At 38.5% G+C, this 15779-nt stretch overlaps 1 protein-coding gene across 3 annotated transcripts in view; it reads right to left on the reverse strand.

Moving 5' to 3' along the window:
• LOC128855669 (transient receptor potential protein) overlaps positions 1 to 13586 on the reverse strand; it is a 45871-nt gene extending 32285 nt beyond the window's left edge. Inside the window, exons 1-2 of one of the 3 annotated variants that reach the window (XM_054090760.1) lie at positions 13391 to 13586; positions 3380 to 3606 (exon numbers count right to left, since the gene is read on the reverse strand). In XM_054090760.1, the coding sequence (XP_053946735.1) occupies positions 3380 to 3528 (149 nt within the window). In that variant the 5' untranslated portion in view covers positions 3529 to 3606; positions 13391 to 13586. Of the gene's footprint in view, positions 1 to 3379; positions 3607 to 11237; positions 11338 to 13345 lie in introns of those variants that run through there. The other 2 variants (XM_054090759.1, XM_054090761.1) reach the window with 2 other exon arrangements.
• Positions 13587 to 15779: the final 2193 nt, after the last annotated feature.

Raw genomic sequence — 15779 nt, forward strand, 5'->3', positions numbered from 1 at the left:
AAGTTGGTTTTGGTCTGCCATGTGGTCTCGAGCATAAAGGATTGTAGTTCAGCAGAAGTTTTTGTGGCCTGCCGTCATCCAGGCGGATGATGTGACCTTGATAAATCTTACAATATATTAGGTTGGGGAATAAGTTCGTAGCGTTTTTATATTTTCTTGTTTTTTGCAACGATTTGTTTGCTGTTTGGCAAAGGGTAAGTATTCATTCGATAGAACTCTTTCTGCTCTACAAGTTTGAGGCTTAGAAATGGAATACCAAGGAGGCAGAAGTCACCTGCTCTTCCTTGTTTTTTATCGAGGTCAAAAAGGTGCCAAAGCAGCGCGGAACATTTGCGGCATCTATGAAGCAGGTGTCATAGGCGAGTCTACAGTACGGTAGACAAGGAAAGCAACATTCAAAAATGGCGACCTTGATACGTCTCGCAGCGGAAGGCCTTCTGAATTTGATGAAAAACGTCTCAAATCACTTTTGAAGGTGAACAGTCGCCAAACCAGCCGTGAATTGACGAAAAAACTAACTACGTTCATAAAACGATTCTCAATCACCTTCATCCATTGGGACTTCCCAAAAATTGGGAGCCTGGAGGCTGACATGCTTAACGAAAAAAACAAAGAAAGTCGCCTTCAAATTGTTTTTCAACATCTCGCCCACCATCGAGCAATACGCGGTCATAAACATCGCTTTTTGTACCGAATCGTCACGCGAGATGAGAAATGATGCTTATAATCAATACAAAGCAAAGAAAGGAGTGAGTGACTCCAGAAGATACTCCTAAACCGAGCGTGAACCCGGATATTCCTCCAAGGAAGATCATGATATGTGCTTGGTGGGACTGAGAGGACATGGTGCACTGGCAAATGCTCGAAAATAATGTCTGCATAAAAATAAATAAAATAATAATGGTCTACAAGGAGCTCTACATTACCCAGCTACACCGCATGAATGAGGCTTTTCGACTGAAAATACCTGATCGACCTGGTCAAACCATACTCCATCACGACAACGCCAGGTCCCACGTTGTGCAAGTCGTCAAAGCCGCACTCCAGGAGCCGAATGGGAGATCCTTCATCATCCGCCGTAATCTCTGGATCTTGCACCGACCAATTATCATCTTTTCTGCTCTCTGTTGAACCATATGAAGGGCATTACCTTCGATAACAAAGATGTCCTTAAAAACTGGCTCAACAACTTCTTTCGATCAGACCAGGCGATTTTTAGCTGAACAGCATTAGCAAATTGGTCGAGAGGTGGAGAGGGGTTGTAGAAAGCAACGGCGAATAAAATACTGTGGGCAAAAAGTAAGGTGAATTTATTTCATCTGGGCTAACTTTCATGTGAATGTCTTTATCAGTAATATATTTACGCTTGTGTTTACCAAACGACCAAGAGTGCATTTTTCGATTTTTACAATGTCTGATTTGATTGAGCAGAGAAGTGCCATCAAATTTTGTTTGCGGAATGAAATTTCGGCTGCGGAAACGTTTAGCATGTTGCAGAAGGCATTTGGTGATTTGACCATGTCGCAGAAAAAATGAACGTGTGGATGACTTGGAGCGCTCCGGACGACCATCGACGTCAACAGATGACCAACACGTCAATAAAGTGGAGGAGTTAGTGCTTAAAAATCGTCGATTGACTCTTAAAGACCTTACTGATATTATCGGAATATCAGAAGGATCTATGAAAACCATTTTGAAAGACCATTTGGGCCTACGAAAAGTCAAATCTCGTTTGGTACCGAAAACTCTCAATTTCCTGGAAAAAAGTCGTCGCGTTGATGTGTGTGAAACAATGCTTTCAGACTATCAGGACAAGCTCAAATGCATCATTACGGGAGATGAGACTTTGATTTATGCTTACAACCCTGAAACAACCAACCTATCAAGCGAATATCGTGCTAAAGGCGAGGCCAGACCGAAAAGAGCACGTCAAAGTCGTTCAAAAATAAAGGTCATGATGACAGTTTTTTCCGATTTTCGTGATGTGGTGCACTATGAATTCCTTCCACCTGACCAAACTGTTAATAAGGAATATTATTTGAGCGTTATGCGTCGTTTACGTGAAGCAATTCGTCTATAGAGACCAGAATTATGGGCCAACAACTCTTGGTTTTTGCATCACGATAATGCACCGTCTCACACTGCACTCGTTGTTCGTGACCATTTTGCCAAAAATTCCACGCATATCTTTCCGCAACCACCGTATTCGCCTGATTTGGCTCCGTGTGACTTCTGGCTATTCACAAAACTCAAGAGACCACTCCGGGGAACGCGTTTCGAGTCGGTTGAGGAGATAAATGCTGAATCGAAGAAGGCGCTGATGGCTATACCGGAAATGGACTATTTGGCATGTTTCGGGGATTGGAAAAATCGTTGGCATAAGTGTATTTCATCGAGAGGGGATTATTTTGAAGGGAATGAAATTGATTTAGGTACAAGAATAGATAAAGATTTTTCATTTTACAACCAAATTGCCCTTACTTTTTGCCCACAGAGTATAATTGATTAACTTATTGATATAATTACTTTTTATTGTTTAAACAAACATTTTCAGTAAAAACGCTACGATCTTATTCCACAAATTTGTCATTGCAGAGACTTAGTAGCTCCTTATTGTGTCTGATTCTGTAGTTGCCATCTTTTTCGCGTATTCAGCCAAATAATTTGCGCAATATTTTGCGCTCAAATATTCTTAGGCGCATCACGTCTGCAATATTCATGCTCCAAATTTTGGCGCTGCAGGTCAACACGGGTGTAGTTTGCACCTACATGTGAGAGATTATGATTTCAGGAGATTTATGCTAGCGTAATATGCACGAGTCGCTGCCATTATCCTGTCACATATATACGCGCAGTCCTGCATGCTGTTGTCGTTACTTCTTAGTACATCGTGAAATGTATATTTGGACACGCTCTCAAAACTGAAGCCTTCGATGTCAATAACTTCAGACGCTTTCCTTTTCACTTTTGAGATGCTCATATATGATATTTGGTTTTGTTTTTGTTTATTGCTACACAGGTAAACCAATCTCGCATTTTTTTCTATCGGCGACAAATACTCGCATTTTATTTTATTTTAATAATATTTTTTTATTAATATGAAGTTGTCAATGATCAAAATTTAGAAATTTTAACCCACTGTAAAAGGAAACTGGGATAAGCTTTACCATAACTTTGTTCTACAAAGGTGTTCTACTTATAATGTGCGAGTATGTTCAGAGCTATGTGGCTACTTTGTTGTTTCAAAAATGTTGTAGGACATTGTTATTTAAATAAATTTATACAGATCCTTTGAATTATATTTGGTTGATTTATCTGATTACCCGTTCATCTGTTCACCTGCTTACTTCTAAATTATTTTTCACTTATTTTAGCTTACTTCTTAACACCCTGAATGTCACCACGTTCGGCAGCTAATATGAAATTCTTTTCAATCTCATTTAGCATATACTCCTCTCCCATGGAGATGTTGTAGCTGGGATCACCCTGTTCAGGGTCATCAGCAGCGGTCTTCCGTTGCTGTGACATTTTTCCGTTTCAACACGCACTCCGAGGAAGTTTTTCGCGCAATAAAATTATTGTTGAAGAGTAAGAATTTTTGTGGATCTGAAAAATAAGAGAAAAAAGTTTAAGAAAAAAAGGAATATAAAAAAATTTTAAATTACTAAAATGTGTCATATATCAAATGTTGACTCCAAAGTAAAGTAATTTTTTCTTTTATTTTTAAATAAGTACCTATAAGTATATGTAGCTGTGTACAAAATAAAAGTAGCGCTTTATTCAAAATTTTCAAATACACCAAAAACGGATTTTTTTGATTAATTTTGAGAAAGTTTTCCGATTTCATTTCATTATGATCACATCGAATATTGCAAAGAAGTAAAAAAAAAGATTAAATAAATGTTGCTCCAGGAAAAATGCGAAAACATTCAGTTCGCTGGAAATGTGACGTGTTATTATAACTGATAATATCTATATATAAATGAGGCGCTTACACACTGCTTTGGTTGCTTGGCCGCGTTCTCCCTCCTACAGTAGCACATATTCAGAAAAACGCACTCTTTGCTACCTTCTCTCTCTTTTCTCTTATTTCTCTCTTTTTTCAATGCATTGTTCGAAACAACTGCTGACTTCTATTGCTTTTTAAATATCAAACTAAATATAAGACCAAACAAACCTAAATAAAGAAACCGAAAACAAAGAAACGAGAAAATATTGTAAACATTATGCCTTACGCTATCCTGCGACCAGAACGGAAATGACAAGCGCCCTTCGCGAGAAGCTGCTCACTAATCAGAACAGCAAAGATTGGGAATCAACAAATGTCACGCTCACCCAAATCATTCAAGAGAAAATCGGCACAGTAAGCTCCACCAATACTAAATCATGGATCTCTGACACTACTTGGAGCATTATTCAGCGTAGAAATTAATTCAAAGGGCAACTGATCAGAGCGAGGGCTCTCTTCGGACAGTCTACAGAGAGGCGGCGAAGCAAGTAAAGAAACGGCGGCAAGAGCAAACAATATGAGAGAGCTGTACCGCATAGTTGACCGCCTAACCAAACAGCAGAGTTACAGTAACCAACCATTCAGAGACCTGAATGGTGTTTTACTGACCTCCAATGATGACTAGATCCGTAGATGGAAAGAACGCTTTGAAGCAAATAGCAACATTGTTCTTAGCAGGGAATCTAGCTTCGAAGTGGGCAGCAAAATAAAAACATCTTTCCCTAATCTAGTGGAGATTACGAATGCAACCAAGAAGCTGATCCACAAATTTCAGCAGAAATTCTGCATCCCCACATCACCGCCGTCTGGGATAATGACAAGCTGTCTTCGTCCTGAACAAAAGGCATCATCGAGAAGATGCTCAAGAAAGGCGATTTGCGTGACTGCGACAACTGGCGATGAATAACCCTGTTCAACGCTACCTACAAAATTTTAGCCTCAATGATACAAGGTAGACTTCAATGTGTCAAACGCTCCTTAAAGAGTGAACAAGCTGAATTTCGCCCTCATACACTTCGCATCATAGTAGAGCAATTAATTGAGTGGCGCTCCCCGCTTTGCATGGCCAACGTTGAGTAGAAACGGAGTTCCTAGACATATTGATGAGATGGACTTCGCCGGTGACATCTGCCACGCTCTTACAAACTCACTGACATGCAAGCGAAGGCGGGCAGACTAGTCACACTGGCATGTACTGTCAGACTGGAGGTCAACATCACCAAGACAAAGGCTATGAGAGTCAACCACAATAAAGACATATAATGGTTGACGGTGTCCGGTGGAATTTGTCGAAAGTTTCTGCTACCTCGACTGCGCTCTCACGACAGACGTCGCAGTAGATAAAGATATTAACTGCAGGCTAAACAAAGCAAGGGCGGTAATCAGGCAAATGCATACAGTATGGACGAGTTCGCAAATCTCCAGGCGCACTATACTGCGAATATTCAGCTCATATGTGAAACCAGTATTGTTGTAAGGAAGTGAAACAATCTTTCGACAAGAAATGCCTCCGCATCATCTGTACAATATTTTGGCTCCACACCATCAGTAACGATGCGCTGTACGGATCAACGCATGAGGAACCCATCCTATAGCAAATCAAATGCAAAAAGTGGCCAGGAGTATGTCAGACGCTTAGAAAACCACCAGATAGCATCACAAGAATGGAACTGGACTTGAACTCGCAAGGGAGCAAAGGTCGCGGTCGGCCAAAGATCACTTGGCGAAGGTCGATGTTGAGCGAACTAGCAGATCCCGACATCACATGGGACGGCCCAAAAACAACAGCCCCGAACCGTGTACGATGGAAGAGTTCTGCCGAAGCCTTCTGCTCCCGAACGGAACGAACAAAGATATAAAAACAAAAATGCTGAAGTCAGCCGATAATGGGAAGGGTGTAGCTGTGAGGCTACAAGTCGTGCATGCTGCTATGCCGGTATAGTACTACTCATGAGAGTTTCCTCTTCACGGGCGTCATCGCAGAAAGAAAAAATAATAAAATTTCGCTCAAAAGCACATATATACATATATAGACTACATTATTGGTGTTTATTCCCTTTTGGGGTATTTGGCCGAGTTCCTCCTCCTATTTTGTTGGGTGCGTCTTGTTGTTGTTCCACAAATAGAGTGACCTACAGTTTTACGCCTACTCCGAGCAGCAGATATTTTTATGAGGAGCTTTTTCATGGCAGAAATACACTCAGAGGTTTGCCATTGCCTGCCAAGGGGCGACCGCTATTAAAAAAAAGTTCTTCTTCATTTTGGTGTTCCACCGAGATTCGAAGCTTCCGAATGGTAGTCCTGCACTAACCCGTTCGGGTACGGCGGTGGCCCGAAATCATATACAGTGAGAAAATGAGTTACACAAGCAAGCTCACTCGACTGTCTGTCACATTTGATCTGTGGTCAGTAAGGACTATTCGTCTAACGCCTGGAGAAATAACCTCAATGGTGCGCTGTCTAGTTAATTCAAAGGCTATTCAATTTCATGAAATTTCTTTGTAAACTTGTACCGATATCAACTTCGTTACAAAATATTCAGTTGGCAGTGCAAGGAAAGTTAGACTGTTTCCGGAAAATTTTCAATGAATTATCAGTGAGCTTAGAATCTCTTTTGTCGTTGGCTGCTAATGGAAAGTGATGATGTCTGCAGTACAACAAAAAAGGGAAAATCTTAAATTTGAATTTAAGAAGAGCTCCTTGTAGAAAAAGCCTCTAGCAAACGTTTAACTTCAACTCGAACTTTGAGTCTTCTGTGGGTACAAATCTGTTTTATCCTTTGATAAAATATTCGCTAAGCTAAACTTCGTTCAATAATGTGTGTGACTAATTAATTAAAACACATTTTTTTACCAAAATTCGTTTTTATTCATCAACATAGTCCCCTTTTAGGGAGATACAATCATTCCAACGCTTTTCCAATCTTTCGATACCGCCTTTGTAAAACGATTTTTCTTTGCCTTCAAAATAGGCCTCAGTTTCGGCGATTACTTCATCATTTGAGCCAAATCTCTTACCATGGAGCATCTTTTTGAGGTCTGCGAAGAGCCAGTAGTCGCTGGGGGCCAAATCTGGAGAATACGGTGGATGAGGAAGCAATTCGAAACCCAATTCGTTCAATTTTGCCATGGTTTTCATTGATTTGTGACACGGTGCATTGCCTTGGTGGAATAACACCTTTTTCTTCGCCATATGAGGCCGTTTCTTTGCGATTTCGTCTTTCAAACGCTCCAATAACGCTATATAATAGTCGCTGTTAATGGTCTGCCCCTTCTGGAGATAGTCGATGAATATTATTCCATGCGCATCCCAAAATACAGACGCCATAATCTTGCCAGCCGACTGCTGCGTCTTTGGTCGCTTTGGGCGGCTTTCACCGGCTGCATGCCACTCAGCAGACTGCCGATTTGACTCTGGAGTGAAATGGTGGATCCATGTTTCATCCATTGTGATGTACCGACGCAAAAACTCCGACCTATTGCGCGTAAACATGTCCAAACAGCTTTTTGAATCATCGATTCGTTGTTGTTTTTGCTCCGGTGTGAGCAAACGCGGCACCCATTTGGAAAACACCTTTTTCATACCCAAATGTTCGTGTATTATGGTATGTACACTGCCTGCTGATATCTTTGGAATGTCAGCAATCTCCCTGACTTTCACTTTAGGGTCGAACATTATGATTTTCAGTGTTTTTTCAACGTTTTCCGGAATAATCGGTGTCTGTACGACCACGTTTGAATTCGGCATACCAATAACAAATGCTTCTTTTTCATGGAGCAGAGTCCGAATAATGTTTTTCAAGCCATTCCTGGCATTGAACAGTATTTTTTTTCATTAAAAAACAATGATAAATTAGCACACGGAATTGCTTTGAATTCATTCTTTTTAAAAACTCAAAAGTAGCGTTACTTAAAGCACTGTAACTTGTAAACAAATGGTCGGATTAACATATGATTTTGACAGTAAGCCTAAAAAGGTTGCCGCCATCTACGGTTGTTATTAGAAGGTCTTTAGCATAAATGTCCTCCAGGGGCTTGCCATTGTTTGCCGATGGTCGATAGAAAAAAAAATGTTTCGATCATCTTATGTTCCCCGCCCAGGGTAGGCATCGATCCCAGGAATTAACTGAATGGTAGTCAAAATGTTCGGCATTCAGTTTATATAATTTAAGTAGATTTGTATGAGAGTCACCTTGGAGCTCAAGTCAGGTTCATTTATTCATTTGCTTCAATGGAAAAGCCAATTAATTACAAGGGTTTCTACTAACAAAGCGATATCGTAGATTAAAACAGCATAATAGAGTTCGAAGTGAATGTGCTACTGGAACATACCTTGCACAATTCGTACTGAAGTTCTTGATATAGAAATTATAATAAAAACGAAGAGTCCGTATTGAAATATGATATTGAATGGAAATCGGTAGGTTACGAAGGTATTGACATGTCGTACTTTGTAGGTACAAAACGTGAAATAATTTAGGGAGTAAAAACAACGTTTTTATTCTGTTTTGAATTAGTTGTTGTTGAAAGTTTTCAAATAAAAAAAATAAAATTATAGGTGGGTATAGCTAGAAAATTCATGCATTTGTAATCAGCGCAAGCTATCTGGGAGTTCTGATTTTGTGCTGTCTGATGTTTTCCTAGCGAATCGGGAGAATATTTTAAGTAGTGGGCCAAGAGAATTGCCTAGTAGATCATATTGCCAATGGCAGATCGCCGATTTTATTTCTGCCATGAAAAAAGCTCCTCATAGAAATATCTGCCGTTCGGAGTCGGCGTAAAACTTTAGGTCCCTCCATTAGTGGAACGCACATCACAAATATGAGGCAGAGCTCGGCCAAATACCCAACAGAAGTGTACGCACCAATTATTTATTAATTTTTTTTATGTTTTGTCTTGACAACTCTGATGAAGGCTCTCATTTTCGACGGTCATTACGTTATTTCGAAATTAAGTGTTCTTAATTAATATTGGAAAGGCAGATCCACAGAGAGAGCGTTACACTCACTAGTGTTATAGAGAAAGCTCTAGAGTACAAGGAATATGCTTTAGGAGTATTTCTAGACATTAGTGGTGCATTCAACAATGTGTCGAGAGAAGCCATTTTAAGGGGCTTAAATATAGTACAACGAATACAGAACCCGCTCTTTATTCATGGATAAAGAACTTGTTAGGTTGTAGAATAATGAGGGCGGAATGGAACGAGGCTATACTCACTAAGTAGCAAGCGAGGGTACGCCACAGGGTGGTGTTCTATCGCCACTTCTCTGGCTACTCACAGTTAATGAGTTACTAAAGAAATTTGAACGTACGGCAGCGAAACTAGTAGTATATGCAGATGACATAGCCATAGTAGTGACAGGCAAATACCTAAACACCGTGAGTAACATAATGAATAATACTCTCGCAGCAGTGCACGGATACGATACTTTTTACTACATAGAAGGTGTAAGATCCCCTATTGGCAACCCCCGAAGCTAAACGACGTGGAACTAACTCTTAAAAACCACACAAAGTACCTTGGAGTAATTTTGGATAGTAAACTATCATTGAAGTACAATATATTACAGTGGAAGAAAAAGGCCAGCAACGCACTATACGCATGTAAAAAGATGCTGGCAGTTACATGGGGTCTATCTCCTGCTATAATGTGTTGGTGCTACTCAGCTATAGTAAAACCAATATTACTATACGGTGCTCTGGACTGCGCTAAGAAAACCGACATATAAAAAGCCTATGGAAAGTATTCAACGCCTTGGTGCACCCTACACAGCAGGTGCATTGAGAACTACTCCAACGCCAGCGCTTGAAAGAATACTCAACTTGTCACCGACTGATATTGCGCCGGAATGTCTAGCAGCTAAATCCGCCGTAAGACTCAGTGTGACAGGCGAATTTACCTGCAAAATATGCGGACATAGCTCAATAGGTACGAGCTACAGGGTTCAGATGGACTATATAACTCCGAAATGCAATTGGGGGAAGAAATTCCGAACAACAAAGAAGAAGAGGGGTGGAAAAGAGGAATGAAACCTAACTTAAATACTCTTAATATATTTACTGAAGGTTCGAAAATGTTAGACGGAGTAGGGACAGGGATCTATTGCGCAGAGCTAGGCAACAGGCAGCCGTTTAAGCTTCGTGACCACTGTAGTATCTTTCAAGCAGAAGCCTTTGCTGTAGGTAAGGCTTCGGAAATAAAATTCGCAAAGACATCAAGCAGCGTCAAAATAAATATATACGTCAACAGCCATGCGGCCATAAAAGCAATAAACTCATATGAAATTTCATTTAAAAATGTTCTAAAAAACGGGGAAGCCATAGAGAGACTAGCCGCAGACAGACGGTTACACATCTATTAAATGCCCGGACATAAGGTCATTGCAGGAAACGAAATTGTAGATGAGATTGCCAAAAGCGAAGTTTACATACAATTCGAACAAGAAAGCGACGGTATACAATGGCATCGCTGCGGACATGAAAAGACGGATAGACAGGCGGTGGAATAATCTGCTTCCACTTGTAAAACCGCGAAAATCATGTGTACACAGAATGCAGACAAATACGCCAGATTCGTACTAGCGCTGTCTAGAAAGGAAAGCAGAACTAATGTAGTTATGCTTACAGGTTACAATTTTTTAGCGGCGCACGCATACAAGATAGGAATTACAAACAACGATAGCTGCAGATTTTGCAATGAACTTGAAGAGAGGGACACGCTAGAAAACCGCTAGAACACTTTCTATGTTCTCGCTTTGCGTTAGCTGGAACCAGATTAAAATGTTTAGGAGCTTTACAATATGAGAAGTTAGAATTTCTCTCTGGGATAGAGCTCCAAAGTTTACTTAGATTTGCAAAAGTCGCAGACGTATTACAAGATGTCCACTACAAAGAAACGTAAGGGTCTAGCTCCATCTGGTAACACTAAGAACAAATAGGTCTATGTGATGGCTTTCAGCCGGTCAGGTCAACCTAACCTAACCTAATATTGGAAATATTCGAAGCAGGTTATTTAGCCTCGGTACTGAGCATTTTTGGGTTTTTTTCTGTTTAGGTTAAATATTAAGTACAACGCGAAAGACTTTTTTAAATTTACACGCCGTGAAAATGTGTCTTCGAGCTTTATGGTTTTCAAACTGTTTTCGATAATACATATCGGCCTTCAAAGTGTAACTGTTGTTAAAATTTTTTATTAAAAACAGCATTTAACTTTTATAATATTTGTGTACCATAAATGGTTCGCGAATATCTGTACTGTAACTTTTATTAATCCTTCCCACAGGCTAGGCTGCTGAATTCCATGCTTTCCTGCGCACAACAGTCGGTTCTGTGTGCGTTGGCGGAACGGTCTGGATTTTTATGTAGGACTTCCACCTCAGCAGTATTTATACAATCTTATCGAGAGCGTTTTATAATCTTACAGCAACATCAACAACAACGGCATGAATATCCTTTTACAGGCTTATTTATTTTTTCTACATCACAGAATCATTTATTTGTATTACTTGAGTAAAATTTCAACCAACGCAATTATTTTGTATATAATATTAAGGGGGGAGCCTGGCTTATGAGGTCTAAAAATTGCATCTCTTTGCGATTTTTTTTTTAGGAAAAAATTAATTTAGCACTGCAAAGTTTTTTCTATCTTCTAATGAACATTTAAAAAGTATAAAAATTTTTTGTACTGGTTAAAATAAGTTGAAAAAAATGTTTAACATAGAAATTAGTAGAGCGCTGCAACCCTGGAGTTTCCAACTGGCGTACAAGATACAGCTCGTAATTATTATCTAAAGCAAAAAATTCAAAGGGATTTCTAATTATCATGATTTTTTATTCTAGATGGACTAAGAAAACTGAGAGAAATTCCAAAATTTCAACTTTTTCGAGGTTTTAAAGAAAAAAATGCCTTTCTAAAAAAAAAATGCACTTCAACTTGGTATAAAAAATCTTGGAATTTTTTTTTTATCTATTTTGTTAGTTCAAATAGAAGAGAATTTAATACTGAAGGGAACAAGCTATGAAAGAAATCAGAAAAATGAAAAGTCGAGAAAAGAAGATAAAGTCTGTACTATAGCTGTCCGGTCACAGCGTAACTACCTAACGCTCGCCTACCTTTGTCTTTGTATCTACGGAAATATTGAGAATTAGGCTCTGGAACTTTGTGTGAATATTCTGAAATATATTAGGAATTGCTTAAAACGAAAAAAAAAAAATTCATTTTTTTGACCTTATTATCCTGCAAAAAAATTATTCAGCAAGGACATTCAAGGACATTTCAATCAACAAGTTTGCACTTATCACTTAATTAGTATAGCAGATGCAATATTTTGGCATTGATTTTTTGTGTTAGATGTACTTATTTGTGGGCCATTCCACGTCAAGTGAGGCTCCCTTGTACTCAGACCAGGTTGTGATTTAAGGGTCTAGGGGTAGTCAGAATAAAAAAAAATGGATTTTATTTGCATTTTCTCAAAGTACGATATCCTAAAAATATTTCGTGAAAATTTGAAGTGAATCCGTGAAATATATTTCGAGTTATTCAAGAATTAACGAAGGGCTCTCGGGCGCTCCGGAGCGTTGGTATGCTGAAAAAAATGGTGTTGCACGTATGAAAGAGGCAGATAAGCGCGCTAACGATAGCTCTCGAGAAGGTAGAATGCTACGTAGGCAACAACAAATCGATAGTTTGAATGACGGCTGAAGTACAATTATATGGCCCAGGAATAGATGACACAGTGTAATTAATTAAATAATTCGTATAACTCTACACAAATCGTTTTTATTTCTCGAAAATCTGAAAAATATTTCCTGAATATTTTCCCCAATTTTTTTCAATTAGTCAGATTGACTTAAAAATCGTTACTCGGAAGGCTTTTTGGATCACTGAATACGAAAAAAATAATTTTCGATATTTCAAAATTCAAAAAGGCGGAATTTCGGACACTCATCATTACGAAGGTTTTTTCTTTCCATTCATAAAGAAATATGAAGTAGTGAAAATATACGTATAAACTTGTAAAAGGATATTGAGATCGTTGTTGTTTTAACAGCATAAAATGTTCTCCATAAATTTTTGGTAAATACTGCTGAGGAGAAAGTCCTTTATTTAAGTTATATTCACTTTTAGGCAGGTTGTTGAGGCGGAAGGATCTTTATATTCATTTCGTAGCTATCAAAATTAGTTCAAAACTTAATAGAAAATGTTTAACAAAACATTTTAGTATCCTTTCAATATTGCTTATATGCTTCACACACACATTTTTGAAGTCACTGTATTTTCAATAACCAACACAAGGACACAGTTCGATATATCTCTGTATTTTTTCACAAAATTTACGTTTTATTGGCGTTGTATTCTCCGCTCACACATTTGTCTTTTCACCTTCTAATCCACACAGTATATCCTTTAGTTCGAATAATCCTTTGCTCCTTCACTAGTTATCCACAAATCGTATCCTTTCAAGGATCAATTGCCCTTTTGATCCTTGAGCGAATATCCTTTTTAACGCTTTCAATATTTCCCAAATATTTTACTTTCCATTTTTTCGATTCCGCAATTTTGTTGTTAAGAGTTCAAGAATTCGCGAAGAACTGAAGCCAAATTGGCCTAACGCCTTGGTATATGCTACTAATTACATTAGTGTATAATAAAAGTCGGTCAATGAAAAATCGAAAAAAATCGCAAAAATTCAATCGATTCAAGAGGCTTTAAGTCGACTTCTAGCAGTAAGAATACGAGACCACTAAGCATAAGCGGTAGTAGAGAGAAAATAGAGAAATAGCAAAACCAGCTGCATAATAGATTTTTACGTAGTATTATTGGAAATTGTAAAAAGACAAAGACGAGGCTTTGGAGGTATGCGACTGTTGTTTGGAATGTTGTTAAAATATTATTGGCATCCGATACGCGAGTCATGCGGCTGTTGCCGGCACGTGAGATTTCAAGAAAAGCGGATTTCCAAGCAGAAATTGCTGATTTTGTCTGAGCTTAGCTTGCGGGTTGTCATAGCAGCGGATTTGAAACGTCTGTCATAAATCTGCTAGTGCATTTGTGTTATGAAAAGTCTACTCATAAACACTATTTGCCATTCGAAGGTGCCATTCATATAGAAAAAATCCAACGACAGCAATCTAAGATCCTTGGAATTTTGACCATGTCTGACAGGTACACGAAAAACGATGACATCCACAGGACTTTTAATATAGCAAGAGTAGACGAAGAAATCAAAAAGATAACAACAAGGCACTTTGAAAAAATACACACACACAGTAATGCAGAAATCAACAAACTTCTTGAAAGGGAAAGAAACGCAAAAAGGCGTTTAAAGAGAACCCGACCAAGCGACTTAATAATGATAAATGTTAAAAAACCATAAATATGTAAAAAAATAATTAAAAATAGTTGTAAAATGTAATCATGTAAAGTGAAACTTGTATTGGATTACACTGTGGAACAAATTCAGGTTAGCAAAAGTTAGGTCCATTCTGAGAGTGGCGGGTGAAAATAGAGGCGAAATTAGAAGACCCGTATCGCGCCGTTTTTTTATGTTAGTTCGAATTTTTTTTAAATCGGCATTCGAAGTTCGAAATCGGAGCAAAATTGTTTATATGGTTTTTTGGCTATAACTCGTCGACTAATTGATATTTTTTTAATCTGTAAAAGCCAAATTATTGCTAGAGACCTGTGCAACAATTACAATTTTTGAAAAAATTGATTTCGAAAATTTTTGTGGTACTTATGAAACAATATACCGAAAATCGGCTCCGATTTCGAACTTCGAAGGCTGATTAAAAAAAATTCGAACTAACATAAAAAACGGCGCGATACGGGTCTTCTAATTTCGCCTCTATTTTCACCCGCCACTCTCAGAATGGACCTAATTTTTGCTAACCTGAATTTGTTGCACAGTGTTATTGTATATTATTTCGTTTATTTTAATTTTATCGCTTTTGACACTGACCATTAAGCGATGTATATAAATCCTGACCAAATTGTTAAACAACATACTTAATGTCAATGGACAGATGTATAAAATAAATGGGGGGGGAAAAAAATCCCTTCGAAAACCATAGTCACCGATTTTTAGTGTTTGACCCACATTGTGTCTGACAGAGTCCGATGTAGTTGAAACTAGCGCTTTAGTTTTGGCTTCGTTTATTTCTCAGCCCATACATTTTGCTGCTCTCTCGCGAAGGCTTCTTTCAAACTCGGCAGCGAGGATGCGATTATGTCTATGTCGTTCGCGTAAGCTAGCAATTGAACTGATTAAAAGGGTTCCTTTTCTAAGGGTATTAGTGCTATCAAAGGGTGTTAAATTTTTGAAAGCCGATTGAGAAAGTACTGCCTGTACATTTTCGTTTGGGTTATAGTCCGAGCTGTAGGCAGGATATTCTAAAATTGCCTTAAACTCTTCTGTTGCTGTTCCTCATAGAAACCATCATCAAAGAAAGTAATAAGTACTTCGTCTAGCAGTTCTATATATTCACCTTCCCAAAATTGGAACTTTTCTGCAAATGTCAATCTGGCCCGTTTGTGTCGTTTGGTTAACAACTTAGGCTTAGTTACTCGTTTTACATATTCTGGACTAGAATCCGCTTCATGTACATAATTTCAGTGGGGCTTGATTAATTCACAGCTACGCGTTTAATTTTTTGAACATCTCTAGCGCTAAGTTTTGGTTTTCTACCACTTCTCTTCATATATCCGTACTCTTCTTTCAAATAGAAGCAATGGAAAACCACCGCTTTGCGACTTTTTAATATTGACATGG

Source organism: Anastrepha ludens, chromosome 2 (genome assembly GCF_028408465.1).
Source record: "Anastrepha ludens isolate Willacy chromosome 2, idAnaLude1.1, whole genome shotgun sequence".
Classification (NCBI taxonomy): Eukaryota; Metazoa; Arthropoda; class Insecta; order Diptera; family Tephritidae; genus Anastrepha; species Anastrepha ludens.